The sequence below is a fragment of the Crinia signifera genome, chromosome 6 (genome assembly GCF_055691185.1).
Source record: "Crinia signifera chromosome 6, ASM5569118v1, whole genome shotgun sequence".
NCBI classification, from domain to species: Eukaryota; Metazoa; Chordata; class Amphibia; order Anura; family Myobatrachidae; genus Crinia; species Crinia signifera.
Window position 1 is genome coordinate 195,864,633 of NC_139222.1, and position 17,694 is coordinate 195,882,326.

At 42.4% G+C, this 17,694-nt stretch overlaps 1 protein-coding gene across 5 annotated transcripts in view; it reads right to left on the bottom strand.

The window, feature by feature from the left end:
• GBF1 (golgi brefeldin A resistant guanine nucleotide exchange factor 1) overlaps positions 1-17,694 on the bottom strand; it is a 184,168-nt gene that overhangs the window by 154,586 nt on the left and 11,888 nt on the right. For all 5 annotated transcript variants that reach the window (XM_083148526.1, XM_083148530.1, XM_083148527.1 and 2 more), the window contains exon 3: positions 16,933-16,999. In XM_083148526.1, coding sequence (XP_083004652.1) covers positions 16,933-16,999 — 67 coding nt within the window. The remainder of the gene's footprint in view (positions 1-16,932; positions 17,000-17,694) is intronic.

Below are 17,694 nucleotides of genomic sequence, written 5' to 3' on the forward strand. Positions count from 1 at the left end.
ATATCACATCACATGAAGTACAGTATATATAGATTGTTACGGGGTTGGTTACCCCTACTCCAAGTACTCACTCAGGAACAGATTAGAAGTGCATGTCAGGTGGGTCTTTACTCCTTAGTCTCCTCCTCCCATTTTACCAGGTGTTTCAAGGTACCTTGAAAAAGATCCAGGGAAGGATTGAAACGCGTTGGTGGAGTCTCTCTCTGCATACTACCCCTAGAGACCAGCGAACTGGTGGGACGGAGAAGCCTGTTTTTGAATGTGATCAGAGTATTGGGGCCCCTTTTTCTGGTCACACAGAATACATCATCATTTCCAGGCCCAACCGGTCCCATACAGTGAGGCGGCTCTAAAGTGGAATTTTATTTTTTATGTTTTTATAAATCTTGTTGAATAAAAAGGTCTTTGTTATATACAAGCACCTTGTGGAAATTAGTACTGTCAGTTGCCAGAGATATCTATACTGGTAAAATGGGAGGAGGAGACTAAGGAGTAAAGACCCACCTGACATGCACTTCTAATCTGTTCCTGAGTGAGTACTTGGAGTAGGGGTAACCAACCCCGTAACAATCTATATATACTTCATGTGATGTGATATATGCTTTTATATAACCTCTACACTGTGAGTGGTTTTTAAAGGGGGCAACCCCTGAAAATTAGATCATTAATTATTTTTGGATTACAAATACAGATTAACCAACTTCTGAATCCAACAACCAAGCAGTATTACACGAGGGCAGTTGCTCTTTCTCTCTCTCGTCATTTCATGTACTGGCACGAAGTGAAGTAAGGAGAGACATCAGAACATCTGACCAGGAGAGTATTAGCCTCTCTTTATTTTTCACGTTTTAGCGCCCATGTTCATTTGAGATACCCATTTTTCCAAAAGCCCCATCCACATTAGCCTGATGATCAGCAACATAGAGTCGTGAACCCATGTTTGAGAACCGCTGGATTAGTGGTTCTGACAATGCAATCGGTGACAGCGAATGGTGCTGACTGCTCGCATGGTCAGTACAAGCAGTTTACACCAGTTTTTATATATATTTTTTTTACAATAAGCCACTTAATTGGGTATTGCAAATATTATATAATATTAAACAATGCGGCACTCCAGACCAGTTGAAATAGAAGAAATTTATTCAGCAACGTTTCAATACAGACATATTATCATCAGGAACCGGATGATAATAAGTCTGTATTGAACTGTTGCTGAATAAATTTATTTTATTTTAACTGGTCTAAAGTACCGCATTGTTCTAACGTCTACATTACCTGCTGATAAAGGCACCAGACAAGTACTGTTGTGCCCGGAGGTTGTGCCCGGCTATCTACAGAAATCTAATAAGGACTTCCTTTAGTTAATTTAGTAAACCTTAAAACCTATTGCTGCCCATACACGCCCCAATACGGGCGTGCTTTCCGTGCTTAATTAGCACGGATCACATCGCATTGCATTGCCTGTGCACACGTTGTGCATGCAATGCGATGAAAACGAAGTACAAAAAGTATGTGCAAGCACATATTTTTTGTACTGTGCGAAGAGGTGCCGCGGGAGCGTGCACCTCAAAGCACAAATCAGGACAGCACGCATAGTAGCGTGTATGGGCTGCTTTAGGCTGACTTCCCACTTTAAATTCTCACATCCATGAATCCCACAGCTTCCCTCTATAGTCCAATGAATATATATGAAGGGATTTAGAAGATCCTGTTGTTCTCATACATATACATTCTACATATATACTGACGTATGTGTGTAAGCACAGTGATGCAAGCAAGATGAATATTAAAACAAAAAAATTCAGAACCGCTACACCCCTACAAATGCAACTGTAGAAGTGTCAGATTTGCTTCCAGGTGAGCTCCCCATACATACTGCACATCCTTACTGTGTGCAGTCAAACAAATCCCCCTGAATAATATAGTTGAGACTAGATTGCACTCTAGAATGGATTACTATTCCACAATGGGGCCCTCTCAAGAAGCTGTATTTTTTTTCTTTTACATGACTAAGTTGACTTTTAAAATTTCATAAGAAACAAAAGAAAGCATAGCATTTCTCTCTTTTTCCTGTAAAAAATAAAATTATTTTCTCAATTTGCAGACACAACAGGGCAGACATTTTTCGGACAAAAAACCATTCATGGGAACAGAGACAATACAATCAATTCACCAGTAATAAGTGACATTACTGAGGACTGACCTTTTATTCAATGCCCGCTTCAAGTATCAACATCCAAACAAGTATGGACCAAAGTGTGAGCTTGAACTAAGACATAGAATATTAGCTGTGAAACTTCATTTAGGAGTAGCATGCACTACACATCAACAACCAACGGTGCTCAGGCTAGTGGAGTTGAAATGGGTGTCATTCTTTATGCCAGCCCCAGACAGCAGAGACTGCAGCAACTAGTTCATGCAAAATGCACACTGGCAATGATGGAATAAGCATGCGTTTGGGAGCTATACTGTATGGGGGAGAATAGTGCAAGAGATGTGTTCTGAGCAATGTGTGGGAGATTAACCACAGCTAAGATCTTTCATACACACCGAGATTTGCACAAGAGATTTGTGCTGAGCGATTTAGTATAGGACACTGGTTCCCAAACTGTGTGCTTAGGCACCCTGGGGTGCCTTGGGTTGGTGGACCGAGATCAATTCATATTATTTATGGTCAATGTACCTGGCAAAACCAGTGCTTGTGGCTGCCAATCATAATATATGTGGACAAACAGAAGCAAATCCTGTCCCTCACCAGATAAATGTGACCTAAAAACATAATGCACTTAATTTAATATTTTTTTTCTGAATTTCTCGATAAGAAGCATTTGGCCTAGGGGTGCCTTGAAAATATTTTGATGCTCTAGGGCACAGTGATTCAAAAAAGTTTGGGAACCACTGGTATAGGAGTTTTGTTTTAAGCAAAAATTAAAAAAAAAAATATTTAAATAATGGGTTGGTATTACAGGAAGGTGGAAGTAGGTCACTCAGTTCACTTCTTAAAACACAGGCGAATTGCAGTCTCTTGCTAAGCGATCTGACTAGATATAGACTGCATGCTTGAATGGATCTAGACAGGCAATAGCGTTGCATTGTTCCGCGCATTGCAATTGCTATGGGATATACACACTGAGCGATTTGTGCTCAATTTCTATGCAATTTAGCCAAATCTCTTTGAATGTAAGCAGAAATCTCACAGTGTGTATGGCCCATTAGGGAAAGGAGATCAGACATGTCAGTACAGTACACCTTGGGCAAGGATTATATTATTACAAGAGGCCGGTGAATTCTATAGCCAAATTGCTGCTAAATTACATGTCCCTACAGCCTTCCTACCATTCTAAAAACCATACACCATACTTGCCTACCCTTGGTTCTGCCTCCCGGCCTACCTGGGAAGATGGGCAAGTCCCCCGGAATCCCCCAGTCTCCGGCAATCACCCCTGAGCGGGGGGGTTTGGAGGAAATCCGATCCATTAGCATCACATTGTGGATGCCTTTTAGCACAGCTGACACACCTATGGGCAAGGGAGGGGAGCTGGCAGTGACTGGATCCGGGCGGCGGGGAGCTGGTAGCGGTATTTGCTGGGCCGCAGGGTGCGAAGAGGCTGCGGCCCAGCAAATGCTGCTGCCAGCTCCCCCCGCCACTCGGAAGCATTTTTACATACAATTAAATTTCATGAACTTTATTGCATGTAAAAATGGCACATCAAGTGCCAAATCGAAAGTGAGCCTCCCGGGGAGCTCAAGGGTATATTGGTCAGACTTGTCCTTAGGACAAGTTGGACTAGTGTATCCCCCATACACTAGTCAGACGTCTTTTTTTTTAACTCTACAACTGATAATAGAAAACATACACCTAGACACAAATGGATACACAGGGGTGAGGGGGTGAATGATTGCATTAAAAGTGCAACTAAATAGGTTGTAAATAAAAGCCAATGCTTCCTTGCCCAGAATAATCCATCTATTCCTCTATCAGACAACTACTATATTTACCCATCACATCCCTGCCCGTGACAGAACCCCAGCTGCAGAGGTGGCACTGCATATGCCCCTATCAATCATCTTTCCAAGAGGAAAGAGTACAACGTGCAGCTCCTAGAGAACTCTTCACTTCAGTTAATGTTTTCCATGGCATGCTAAACCTAAGAGCCACAGGACAGAAACAGTCACACTATATATAATTCTAAACTTCTTACGGATTTACATCCAGGAAATGCACAACAGAAAAATACATTTTCTCAACTCTACTCTATGCTCTATAGTCTGGAGGTACCTTTGGCATTTCCTATCAATGGACTATGAACGGTATAACAATTCTGATTTTTTGGGGGGTTAGTTCTTAGTGTAATCTGTATTATATGAAATTGGAAGTAATGCACTGATACACAGCAAAAAGGGGTCTAGTTCATGTGCAGACAATGTAGGATAGAGGATAATGAATCGCTAATTCTTTTTTTGGGGACCATATTGATTCGAGACGAAAATTGAATGCAGTAACAAATTTCGATTTTAATCATTTAGAGGATTGGCTAGAACAGGGGTGGCCAACCGGTCAGAGGTAAAGAGCCAAAAATATCGGTAGTCAAGCTAAAGAGCCGACATCATGCTCGCGCCGAAGGCGCATGCGCCAAAAAAAGGGGCGTAGCCTATTTTGACCTCTTGGGTGGGTGTGATACAAATATGCCTCCAATAGTGCAGTGCCATATAAACATATGCCCCCAATAGTGCCAGATACACATATGCCCCCAACGGTGCCAGGTATGCACCACACGGTGCCGGGTATGCCCCCACAGTGCTAAAAAGCTGGTATGCCCCCACAGCGCCACAAACTGGTATGCCCCCACAGTGCCACAAACTGCTATGCCCCCACAGTGCCACAAACTGCTATGCCCCCACAGTGCCACAAACTGCTATGCTCCCACAGTGCAAATTTCCCAGCAGCAGCACTCACCGTTGTTGCTGCTGCTGCCAGGCGGGGAGAGGACAGTCTGGTGTCCCCCTGCAGTCCTCCTGTCATGTCACCGATGGGAGGAGAGCACAGCGCACCGCGCGTCTCCTTCCCCCTCACTTCCCTGTGATTGGGCCGCCCACCAATCAAAGCTCACTGGTCGGCTCCTGATTGGCTGCTGGCCCACAAGCTCTGATTGGCGGACGGCCCAGTCACAAGGATGCACAGTAAGGGGTAGGAGAGATGCGCGATGCGCGCTCTCCTCCCCTCAGAAGGAGAAGGGATTCAGGGAACCGGCAGCAGGGGGGACTGGGACAGACGGTGGGCGGCAGGCAGCAGGAGCCGCACTTTACAAGGGGAAGAGCCGCATGAGGCTCTAGAGCCACAGGTTGGCCACCACTGGGCTAGAAGAATACTCTGAAGGAAACATCTAATCATGGGGCAGATGTATGACGCCTGGAGAAGAGATAAGTGGAGATAAAGTTCACTCCATCTCCAGGCTTCATACATCTGCCCATATGCCTTATTTCTAGCAAGTCTAACATTATAAACAAGGAAAGTCAATTATCCTTTCCTTGTTTATATCTGTTGGATTTCTGGCAACTGGATAGGTCACTGGATTGGGGGTTCAACATACACACCCATAAAAGCGCATCAACCTTTTGTCAAGGTCAACCTTTTGCATGATATATTGCGTGTTGACCTAGACACTAAGACAGGGGTGGCCAAACCGGTCCTCGAGATCTACCAACGGTCCACATTTTCTACATCACCTAGCTGCTGCACAGCTGCAGTCAATACTAACTGTCACAGTTTCAAACATGCTGCATTCATTTCTACTATAGATCCACAGGTTGCCTGGAAAACATGCATTGTTGGTAGATTTCGAGGACAGGTTTGGCACCCCTGCTGTAAGACATTTTCATCCATCTCTTGTGATTCACAAAAGGATCATTTAATACAATACAAAAGTACTATACTTATTCAAATGTTACAGCCTCCTCTTCATGATATATGTGATGTGTTAACAGTTATTTTTTAAGTATGAACATGTTGTTTAAAAAAAAAAAAAAAAACATGTCAACCATTCCATGTGTCGACCATTTAACCAGTTAGGGGTCGATTTAACTATTTTTAAGTGGTAATACTGGGTGATGAAAGGAGCAATTAAATTTATACATGAAAACTCCCTTTTCTGCTTAATTATCAACCCGCATAAGGATATGCAGTACATCAAGCCATATTTGCTACTACTAGATGTTAAGGGATAAAAGAAAAGAAAGTTGTGTTCTATTTTTAATTATACAGCAGCGATTTGAAAACCAATGGAATAAAATAAGCTTATTAACTTGCAATCACTAAGTGTCGTCTCCCTTGAGCATAAAAGTCAGTTCTCACTTGGTGACATTGTGCAATCGGTACTCAGAATATTTTTTAATTTATTTGATTTCCTGTCCTAACAAAGCTAAAAATATAATATCCATTCCACAGGCAAACAAATGCTTACGTAGTATGGTCTCGTTAGTCAGAAGCTAAATAACTCACCAGTATGTAATAGGATTGTGGATGGCTACAGGATAACATAGGGCAGGGGTGTCAAACACAAGGCCCGCGGGCCAAATCCGGACCGCCAGACCTCTTCATGTGGCCCGCACAGCCGCCGCCAGCCTTCACCTTTTATTCTCGATTTTTTTTTAAACAAGAAAGCCGCCTCTCCAGCGCATGCGCGGCAGCCTACAAGCCAGAGAACGTCTGCCCTCTAGCGCAGTGCCGCCGGTCGTCAACCCCTCCTCCGCTCCCACCTGCTGTATAGGAGCCAGAGAGAGGAAAGAGCATGTCCGTCGTGGTGAATGGTGCTGCTGCTGCTGTGCGCTCCAGGTCACTTACTGCTGAGTGTGCACTGCACAGTGACCGGGAGCACGCTGCCCCCCACTCCTGGATAGATGCGAGGAGCGCTACTCACAGGAGGGAGGGGGAAATGCGCCTGTGTGGGAGCGCAGCTGTGTCCTTGGTGGTGGAGCAGCTCAGACTGGAGTGGACGCATCAGAGCAGGTAAGTGTCAAACTCTCTGCCTATGTGTGTGTGTGTGTGCACTGGCACATTGCAGCCCATCATTAATTGCTGTGTCCCATGATAATAAGCAGGACATATGCCCTAAGACTGAGTGCTGCCCCCCTGTGCAGGCAGCATGTGCCCTAATGCACTGCAGTTCACAGCAATAGCAGGTGGGAAATGCTACTGCTGAGTATACAATAATTGAATGCAGTGACAATAATTTATGATAATAAAGAGTGGACACATAGTACTACAGATACAACCGGCCCTTTGAGGGTGACCAAACTGCTGATGCGGCCCCCCGATGAATTTGAGTTTGACACCCCTGACATAGGGGAACCCCACACGTACAGGGGGAAAAGACTGCATCCTATTTACACAACGTTGCAACTGTAAACTGCTGTGCCTCAACTCTGATCATGTGTACATGAATCTTCTTTAATGGTCCAATGCAGGTTTCTGTTTTAGCTGTGATCCTGTTTGTTTCCTTAGTATAAACCAGATTTATAAAGAAAGCAAGTAAAGAATTCTGTGACTGTATATAAAGCTATGACTTATCTATTCACTCACAGCCTAGCAAAATGCGCTGCTTGTGAGGCCCCTAAACCAATATTAATCACAGAGGATGCTGTATCAATAAAATCTAATGAAAGATTAGAAGGTAAATATCACGTTTATGAACCAGCTGAATTCTACAATGCTCGTTCCTACATGAACGTAATACTGTAATGGTTACAATAGATAAGTGGTTGTTACATGGTTGCTGTAATCAAAATAAAATGAAAAAGTGATTTTTTTTCCTGGAAAGTAGGTATCAGTAAAGGCTAAAAAGAAGGTTTTCATTTAACAGTAAAATCGGTAATGAAACCGTATATTTACAGAGACCACATATAACCTATTGTGTACAGAACAGACAATGGGCCAGATTCTCTAGGCTTCAAAAGTGATAAAATGGAGTGATAAACAGCCAGCCAATCAGCTCCTGTCTGACATTTTTCAAACACAGTCTGTGACATGGCAGGTAGGAGCTGATTGGGTGGTTGTTTATCACTCTCCATTTTATCACTTTTGAAGCTTAGAGAATCTGGCCCAATGTAAGATAAGCAGCATTCTTATATGACTAAGCACCAGTAGAGCGCGGACATAATTTGCCTCCATAAGAAAGACGCAGACAGGTGAGTAATAATAACCAAATAGAGAATTCTCTTAAGTTGTTTTTACACTCCGGGCCAAATGTAATAGGGTGAGAGTTTCAGAAAGTGCGAGATTCTGGTTTTGCAGTGTTATAATTACTGCATTTGGCGAAGTTCTGCATATTGGTCAGCACCCAAGCCTGTTAATCACCTTTGGCACTAGATGGCTTTCACAATAAGATGGAATGAGGGAAACAGGAGGATAATATAATGTATATACTTTTAGCCACAGTGTTAAGCTTGGAACACACTATGCGATTTTTGTCAACCATATCGTTAACATCAATGTGTACCTACTATATGGTTAACGATGCATGGTGCCGCCGGTTGTTAATGCCCCATTGCATCTGAACATGCAGTCATACCTGCCAATATAGTTAGTGATTGCATGTTTGGAGGGAGTCCCAGTGACAGCACTGAACAATATAGTTAATGATATCGTTCAGTATTTTAAGCAAATCAAATCATGCGTTACACATATTGCATAGGATGTTCAAGATATATATATATACACAAGTTTCCATGCACATCTTTGGGATGCAAGGGAAAAGGTTGCAATGTAGTAGGGCACACTGAATTGAATTCTCACATAGGGGTGTATTCAATGCAGCTAGAGAGAAGGGTTAAAAGGCGGAGATCACCGAAAACAAGTGATCCTAGCCGTTTAACCCCCACGTCGGCCGCTCACCCAATTCAACGAGCCGGGGAAATCCTCGCTGTCAAAAGGACAGCGAGGATTCCCCCAAACAGCAAGGCTTGCGGCTAATGCAGGGTGCCTGTTGCATTTAGCCACGAGTCTTGCTGTTTTAGCAGCCACATATGCAGTTTCCCCCTCGCAACAAAAACCTAGCGAGGGGGAAACGGCCTGTGCAGGGGGTCAGTTGAATACTGACCCTGTGAGCTGTGACAGCTTGCAGACAGCAATGAATACACCCCATTGAATAGGCTCAAGATGCAAAATAAACTAATTTGCATAAATACATCATAAGAAGTTGTTTCATTGTCCATGGCATAATAATTCGGAATGCATAGTTACATGTCAAAAGAAGGAGGTGAAGCGTGGTGAACAAACTGCATAAATATAATGCTGAAAACACTAAAGCGAAAGTTTATCTTCTACAAAAGCATATGGATATAAAGTCAACATCTGGCACTGGGTATTGTCAAAACTGCAATTACACTGAACATGGTTTACTTTATAATATTTATTTTCTGTTCCCACACACAGAAGGTAAGAGGAAGAGGAAGTGAAGGAGTGCCTGAGCAACGTGTAAAAGGAATGGCTGTAACTACTGAAGAACAAGGAAGAGTACATAGTGACTAAGACCTGCAGCAGTTTATCTAATACACTGGCATTGCCTGGTGTGAGAATGATGGTACACAATGTGTGTATATAACTAGAAACAGAACGTTAGCCTTTGCTCCAACTAACTACAAGGAAACATACGTACAACATAAAGCTAGATCACATGTGTTACTGCTGGACATGTGCATCAATCTGGAGAGAGGTACATTAAAGTGAACCTACACACACACACACTTTACATGTGGATTGTGTAAATGGCCTTAAGATTCTCCCACATATGGAAAACTGAATATTCTTTGCAATTTAATCAATAAATGGTCTTAATTAAAAAGAAAACTATAAAGATTGGACCACAGTAACCTCTCCAATAGGTGAACTTCAGAAACTGGTTCGGCTTAATGCCCACATTCATGCACAAGGTTAACATGTAGCATGGGGACACTGAGGAATGTAGGAAGCAATGTTGAGCCGTAAATCTAAAACACGTCTTCATCAACAATTTAATCATGTCAATATTATAATATTCAACATTCGGGTTTCAATTCATAAATGTCAACATGGTGACTGCACAATGCAATAAAGAACTTATATGCATCAAAATGATATTATATAAAATAAACAAATACCTTCTAGAACAAATACATCTAAACTAACAATACCAATGTGACTCAGAACAAAATGTCTGCAAACCAACGTAAACTCAATGGGGGAAATTTACTAAGATGTAAGTTCTATTTCACATGGGATGTTGTTATGGGTAACAAATCACTTACACTTAAGGTGCCCATACATGTTACAATTATTGTATACAATATCTCATCGCATCGCATCTCGGTTTTGCCGATGAGATGAGATCTAGTACAAAACGTATGTTTCGAACCTTCTAGAAGTTAATTGCTCTTATCTGATTGGTAGGCCATAGCGACATCTCCCATCTTAGTAAATTTCCCCAAATGAGCGTATTAGAACCTTAATATATGGTGAGGCCAGACACCTACCATATTGAGTGAGGACCTTGGAAAATGCCGTAGCTCAGATAAGCTTATTGAACTTACTGTGACAGAAACATTCTATTTAATTCAATCACATTCGGTTATTTTGAATTGAGGTAATTTGCAATAGGAGGCCCCTTTAGGTTAGAGTTTGCATCTATACAATGTGAATTTATAATTTTGCTTGTTGATATAAAACAGAAATTCTATAGACTGTAATAATAAAAAGATGCAACATGTGGGTGGTGGACAGACAGAATGAATTGGGACTACAATCCAACATCGAAATCTTCAGATGTTAACCATTAAAATTGTTTGTTACACCTCCACTCTCTCGTTATGGCATATGTGACGGTCCTGGTGTATGAGCTGAGCAATACACAAGTGTTCACTTCAACCTCTCACTTTGCCATATAACATGGAAACCTACTACAGTGGAAATATAGAGCATGGCAGATATGCCAGTTATGTCATGTATATATTTCAGCTAAGTAACATGGTAATCGCTGTATTAGTGGCTACTCCTCCTCCTCCTCAGCCAAGAAAAGACGTGGGTAGATGTGAAGTGAAGGAATAGAGGGAGGTGACTTAACCGCTACTCTACTGACTTTCTAGCACACACAAAAAAAAAATCATTGATAAAACATGATTAGGCCGTGGGCCTGTGTTCCGCTTCAAGGCAAGAAACTCCTGCACCAATTAAAATACCTCCATCATAGCAATATCCGTGCCATGTTATGCCATAAAGAATAAGCAAGCATTCAATGACCATCCATGAAGAAGTTGTCCATTAGAAGCACCATTATACTGAAATATCTGGAGAGCTTTCATTCTACTAGACTTTTTAACACAGCAGCTCCCTTTAGATAGATAAAAATATAAAAAGTTCATAATAGTAAATCACCCAGTGTTCGCATACTTTTGTATAAAAGAAAAAAGATAAAAAAACCACAGTGTATGGAAAATCTCCCATTTCATATTCTGTATTTGTGTTTCAGCAGCCTTTGGAGTCTGTTCATCAAATTCAAGATTTAAATAAATGCTCAAACGGAGAAAAAAATAAAGTCTATAAAATTTATATTTATGGAATATCAGTATTCATTTAGTTGCTGTTAATTTCATTTGATGATGTATGACATGGAATAAGTTCCAGCAATCCAAAGTATTTGTTGTCATTATAATTAAAGGATAATTACTTCTTTCTTAAACCATAAATACATGTAAAAACTCACCTACTCTTCATACTTGTGCATTTCATCCATCTCGAATAACAGAAGATCTGTTTCTGCTCCCACCAGCCAGTTTCAAAACAGCTGTCCATTTTAGTGCTGAAAGGCAACTATGCCGTTTACCATAACACAGTTTGCCAAGATACTGGAATTCAGAATGCCAAGACGTCACCCTTAACCACAAGAATGGCTTAAAGACTGGGTACACACAAGGCAGTGAATTGCCTACTACTATTATGTATCTTCATTTGTGCTTTTGCTTATAAAAAGGTAAACACTTTCCACAAGTGTTCTGCTTGTGAGGAGTTCTAGCAATTAGATGCTTGTGCGCATATGTGGACTTAAGGCTCCCAGTGCAAGGATGTGGCCAATGACCATCCTAACAAAGAAAGTCAGTCAGAGGAGAGATTAGATTCTCTAAACAGATCTGCCATATATAAACGTACCTGAAGCTAATGAAACGTTTCTGCTTAGCTAAAGGAGGTGTCTCATGCTTTCTTTCGCTGTGCTTCTTTAACCTAACTATGAGTATAAATGGGATTATATGCTGGCTTTACATAATACAATACAACAAGTTTCATATAAAAGTTGGCACATGGACATTTGTGGGACATAAAGATATGCATTACTGGACTTTGGCTAGTCCTTTACCCGTGGACAGAGACAATATGGAACTCACAAAACACTCTTTAGAAGTTGTACCTTCACCAGATCTGCCATGTAAATACTTATACTGCAGATGAGGAAACCAGTAAGTAGCCACTTCTGGTTAGCTTTTTGCATATTAATCCCTCCTCCAGCTGACCAGCATTCAATTTTTATAGTGATGGTTATAATCAGTAACAAGCCCTCCCATTAAGATTTCATAGTGATCATTTATTGTTGTGCTGCTACAGGAAAATCCAACTGATCTTCAAAGAGAAACAGATGTGAGGATGCTTGTGCTTAACTGCAATTTTAAAGGAAAATTATTGCATATTTATTAACACCACAGTTAAGACACAGGGGGGTTATTCAGACCTGATAGCCATTGTGCAATGATCGCAAGGCTACCATTCTTCGCATCCAATGACAAAATGCATGGTAGACGTGACTAACAGTGCGGTAACATCACGGAGACCCGCAAGTAAGCTCAGGAAACACAGCGTAGACATTGGGGAAGACCGTGAGAGCCACTTGTGCGGATTGCCTAAATGCTCTATGTGCCCTCCACCTGCTGTATGGACAACAGCAAGTCTCTGAAGTCCTAGGTCAATCACATTAGGTGCCAATGGTGGCAAAACTGTGTTTGAAATACTCCAACAATAAAAGTTGCAGGGTGTAATGTTTGGGGATCTTGGGGGCTAAGAGTGTAGTGCCAAGTCTTGGAGTCGCACATGACATCCATTGTTGAGGCAACATAGCATTTAGAGAAAATGTTCGCTTCTGGGGAACCACGCTCATGCTCTACAGTTTCCTGCAGATTCTCTTGCCCCCATATGAGCATATTGTGACTGTTAACTTCAGTGCTTGGATGAAACAGTTCTTTATCACTAACAATCAAACGCTGTAAGAAGCCATCATCTTCCATGTTCTGTAGCATTGCATCACTAAATGCTACAAGATTTTCTTTGGCCCTTCACAAAGAGCCTATACCACTTGTAGCCAATATGGTCTCATGATTAAACGACGCCTTAACAAGCTCCAGAAAGCCGTATGAGGAATCACACGTTCCTGACTGGCACAATGAATAGACTTGCATGGGCTATGGCAGTGGTTCCCAAACTGTGTGCCGTGGCTCCCAGGGGTGCCTCAGGACACTTACAGAGGTGCCCTGGGTTGGTGGTCCAGGACCAACTCAAATTATTAATGGTTAGTTATTTTTTAACAAAAGCCATGCTGGTGGCTGCCAATCATAAAATGTGTACAAACAGAAGCAAATCCTGCTCTTTACCACATAACCGACCCTAGGAATCACATATAAACACAATCAAATTATTATTCTTTTGGCGTAGGGGTGCCGCGAAAAAATTCTCATATTCTAGGGTGCCGTGATTCAAAAAAGATTGGGAACCCCTGGGCTATGGAGAACAATCTCTAGAATTATTTCCTCTGAAATGCATGGTCACAATGTGCCCTTTCCCTGAGATAAACAGCCTATGGGGTATATTTACTATTGTCGGATCCATTCCGAAATTCTTTTGGTCGGAATGGATTCAACACAGCAGCCAAATATGAATGTCAGATTTGGCCACTGATTGATGCTCACCTGGCTGGCGCTGGAACTGGGTGAGTGAGTTGGCGGGAGGCAACGGAAGCCGGGACAGCACCAAGTGACATGCTCTCACCCAGCCTGGCAGTGGGATGGGCGAGTGATGCGGACGGGAGGATGGCGTCGGGTGAGCTGCTGCTGCTCACCTGGCTCCATCCGATCTGCCTCAATCCAACATCTTTTCATGACAGATTGAGATTGCTGGAACTGGAAACTAGGCCAAAACCTGTCAGATTTGGCCATGTATCCGTCAAAAGCAGATGGATCCACAGCTATTCCAATCCACCTGGTTTCCGACAAGTCGGAGCATTCCAACCCGGCTGGAAAAAAAAAATATCTGCCAGGATTGAATAGGTCGGAATCACTTCAGACCTAAATCAGTCGGAAACTGCCGTCTTTCCGACACGACAGCAGTTTTTACTGTAATTGAATATACCACTATGTCCTCAAAGTTTCAGAAGTAACTTTTTGGCATTGGCAGATTAATGCTAAAATTTATGCTGCACTGCAACTATGTATTCAGTATTGCTGAACTGCTAAATGCCTTGTGTTGCAGGGTCGCCTGTATTTCAGATTTTTTGAATACCTAATGCTGAAATACAGCACGCATGTTAACGCTCTATGGGCCAAATGTATCAAGCTTCAAAAAAGTGATAAAAATGAGAATGAAAAACAACCAGCCAATAAGCTCCTACTTGTCAAGCCCAGCTTGTAACATGGCAGTTAGGAGCTGATTGGCTCTTTATCTTTCTCCATTTATCACTTTTTGAAGCTTGTACATCTGGCCCTATATTTGAAATCCACAGCTTCACAAGCAAAAAAAAAACCGTCATGCCAAAATGCATAATAAAGAGTTAACAATAACAAGACGGGAGCACATAAGAGAACATGCAAGTAATCCGTTGGAACAATACCTAACATTTACATTGCTTCTGTGTACTTATTATGACGCTTTTGGTTAAATAATGAACAAAATGTATTACAGATGCTGAAGAGAATCCCAAAATTATAGAACAACCCTAAAAGCCCAAAGGAGAGGAAACAGAACGAAGGATAATATTGACAATTCTAAAGGGCACAGTTTGACTGTGGCTGTTCTTGTTACACCTGATCAAATATGCAGTATGCAAGTTGGGAGACGGCGCTACCGAACAGAGATCATCAGAACACTGTAAACTGCATTCATGATAGATGAAAATGTTCCCTTCTGGGAAGGAGACTACTATTAAGGTAAACTTGGGCAAGAGCTAATTGTAAAGCTGGGGGGTGGGGGGCTTTAATTACAATATCTGCTTCCCTTAATGATCAGAGAAAGTGGGTAAACACATTGTTAATAAACAGTGCCCTTAAAATGTTTTTAGATTTAAAGTATAACCATCACTTACACACATGCACAAAGTGGTGATAAAGAGGGGGATCATGTGAATGCTGTCTGGGCCTCGGTGACATCTGCAGCCGTGTTTGCATAGAGTGGAGTAAAACAAAACAATTTACACAGCAACATCACCAGCACACTGCCAGCTCAGGTCCTGTTTCCTCACTACAGTGCAGCAGGTGCAGCTGAGCCATGAGGAATACGGTGACCTTTCTATGGCCACCTGCTCACAGAAATCTGCTGTAGACTCTCAAACACAGAGGAAGTACAGAAGGCACATACTATAGTATACCTGTTTCTATATGAACTATCTGATATTTGCACCAAATAAAGGAACAAGTTTATTGTATACTGCAATTCTGTAACTTATTACATTCCTGTCTGTCATGCTTGAGGTCTAAAAGAGTGGGTGATAATTTCATAAACCTACCATGGTACAATGGTTGTTTGTGTCTCACAAATGTAAAGCATTCACCTCATTTTCAGCACAGTGACAGCCAGCAAGCTGTTCTGTGGTCATGTGATGGCAGAGAAAAGATGGTAGCGCCAAAGTCTCTCTGCTTCTTATGTCAGGTGTCATGAGACGAAGTAATCATCTATACCAGAGGCAGACAATACGTAAGTGCTCCTCCGTAAGACCAGCTCTACCAGTAATTCTCACAGCTGCACCTTACAGTATATTCCACCATTTGTGTTGTTTACCCCACTGCCTGTCACAATAGAGCACCAATAAACCCGAGGACAACTCTGGTTGCTATGGAAAGAATATGATGCAGAGCAAACTTGAAACACAACGCTTATGAAATATAAACAAACACAAAACCATAGTGCTTTAGGTTAAAGAATACAAAAAGATTCTTTGGTCAAATACACGGCCCTAACTGTTCAGATTTGTAGATTCTCCCCATGCTTGCGTGCAGTGCTCGAAGTGGGCCGGTATACAATGGTATCACATACCGGCACAGAATTTTTTTTTCTCTCCACTCTGCAGCAAAGCTGGAGATTCCATGGCCATTCACTGCAGCACACCGGAGACTGTGTAGCTGCTGTCACACGGTGATAGGGAAAGGTGGGGAGATGACAGGCTGGGCTGGGGGTCAGGGTGCATTGTACCCCCCGCTGTCATTTATTTATTTAAGCTCTGTCGCGGCTGCCCGCCCGCCAACCCACCGAGAAAATGGCAGCGAGGTGACAGCCGGCAGAGAGCGGTGAACTGCCCATGCTGCCCGGCTGTCTTCAGAGCAGGTTGCAGCTATTTGAAATCTAGCACAGGAAGAATGTCAGCCAATCAGTGGTGTCGCAACCCGGCGCAAGATTTTAAATAGCGGCAACCCGCTCTGAAGACTGACGAACACAGGCAGTTCACCGATCTGCACTCTGCCGGCTGTCACCTCGCTGCCGGTTTCTCGGTGGGTGGGTGAGTGGCCGTCATTTATTTATTTATTTAAGCTAATGTGTTATTTTTTTTTTTGGGGGGGGGGGGGGGTTATTAATGGTTTAGATGTAGAATGGTGCATACACTGACAAGTGGAACTTTGAATGGATAAAGTGTTAGAAAAAGCTGTGAAATTACTCACCCTTTATACTGTTTAAAACATCTTTGAGCTGGCTAAAGCTGTGCAGCAAGGGGTCCTGCTCCTCATCCTACGGGAGAAAATAAAAAAATTAAAAAAATGGAACTTCTAATATATTTCAGATATTGTGTAAAAAGCCACTTTCAATGTTGTGGGTGTTAATCTATATTATCTAACAGACATCTTCATTCAGACCACAGAAGATTAGACTACTCCCATTAAATTTTAAAAAGGGGTCCACAATGGCTATTTATAGTTAATAGTCACAAATACAAAACAGAGGTGCAAATTCTATTTATTGACACTTAATAATAACATTGTCCAGACACTTCAAAACATTATTGCATTGTGTACAAATTAGGTCATGTGATTTTTTTTTTAACATTTACTTTGTCCTACTTTTTCAGTAGGACAAAGTAAATTCTCCACACATTTTTACAACTGGTGTAAACCAAGCACATAGGTCACTGTTTTCTGCTTGCATGAACTTGGCAGGCACATACAGGAGTGTTCAGGGCCGGCGCCACCACTAGGCAGAACTAGGCATTTGCCTAGGGCGCCGGCCGCTGGAGGGCGGTAGTGAGCCGCCGAGGTACCCGAAAGCAGGGAGCAGGGAGCAGGTAAGTCTGTGATTCTTCATCCTTCCTCCCCCCGCTCCCATCCCGCCCGTGGCATGAAATAATGCTGCTCCCCCCGCGCCGCCCGCTCCCCTCTCCTCTCTCCTATCCCCGTGTTATAAAAAAACGCTGCTCGCGCCGCCCGCTC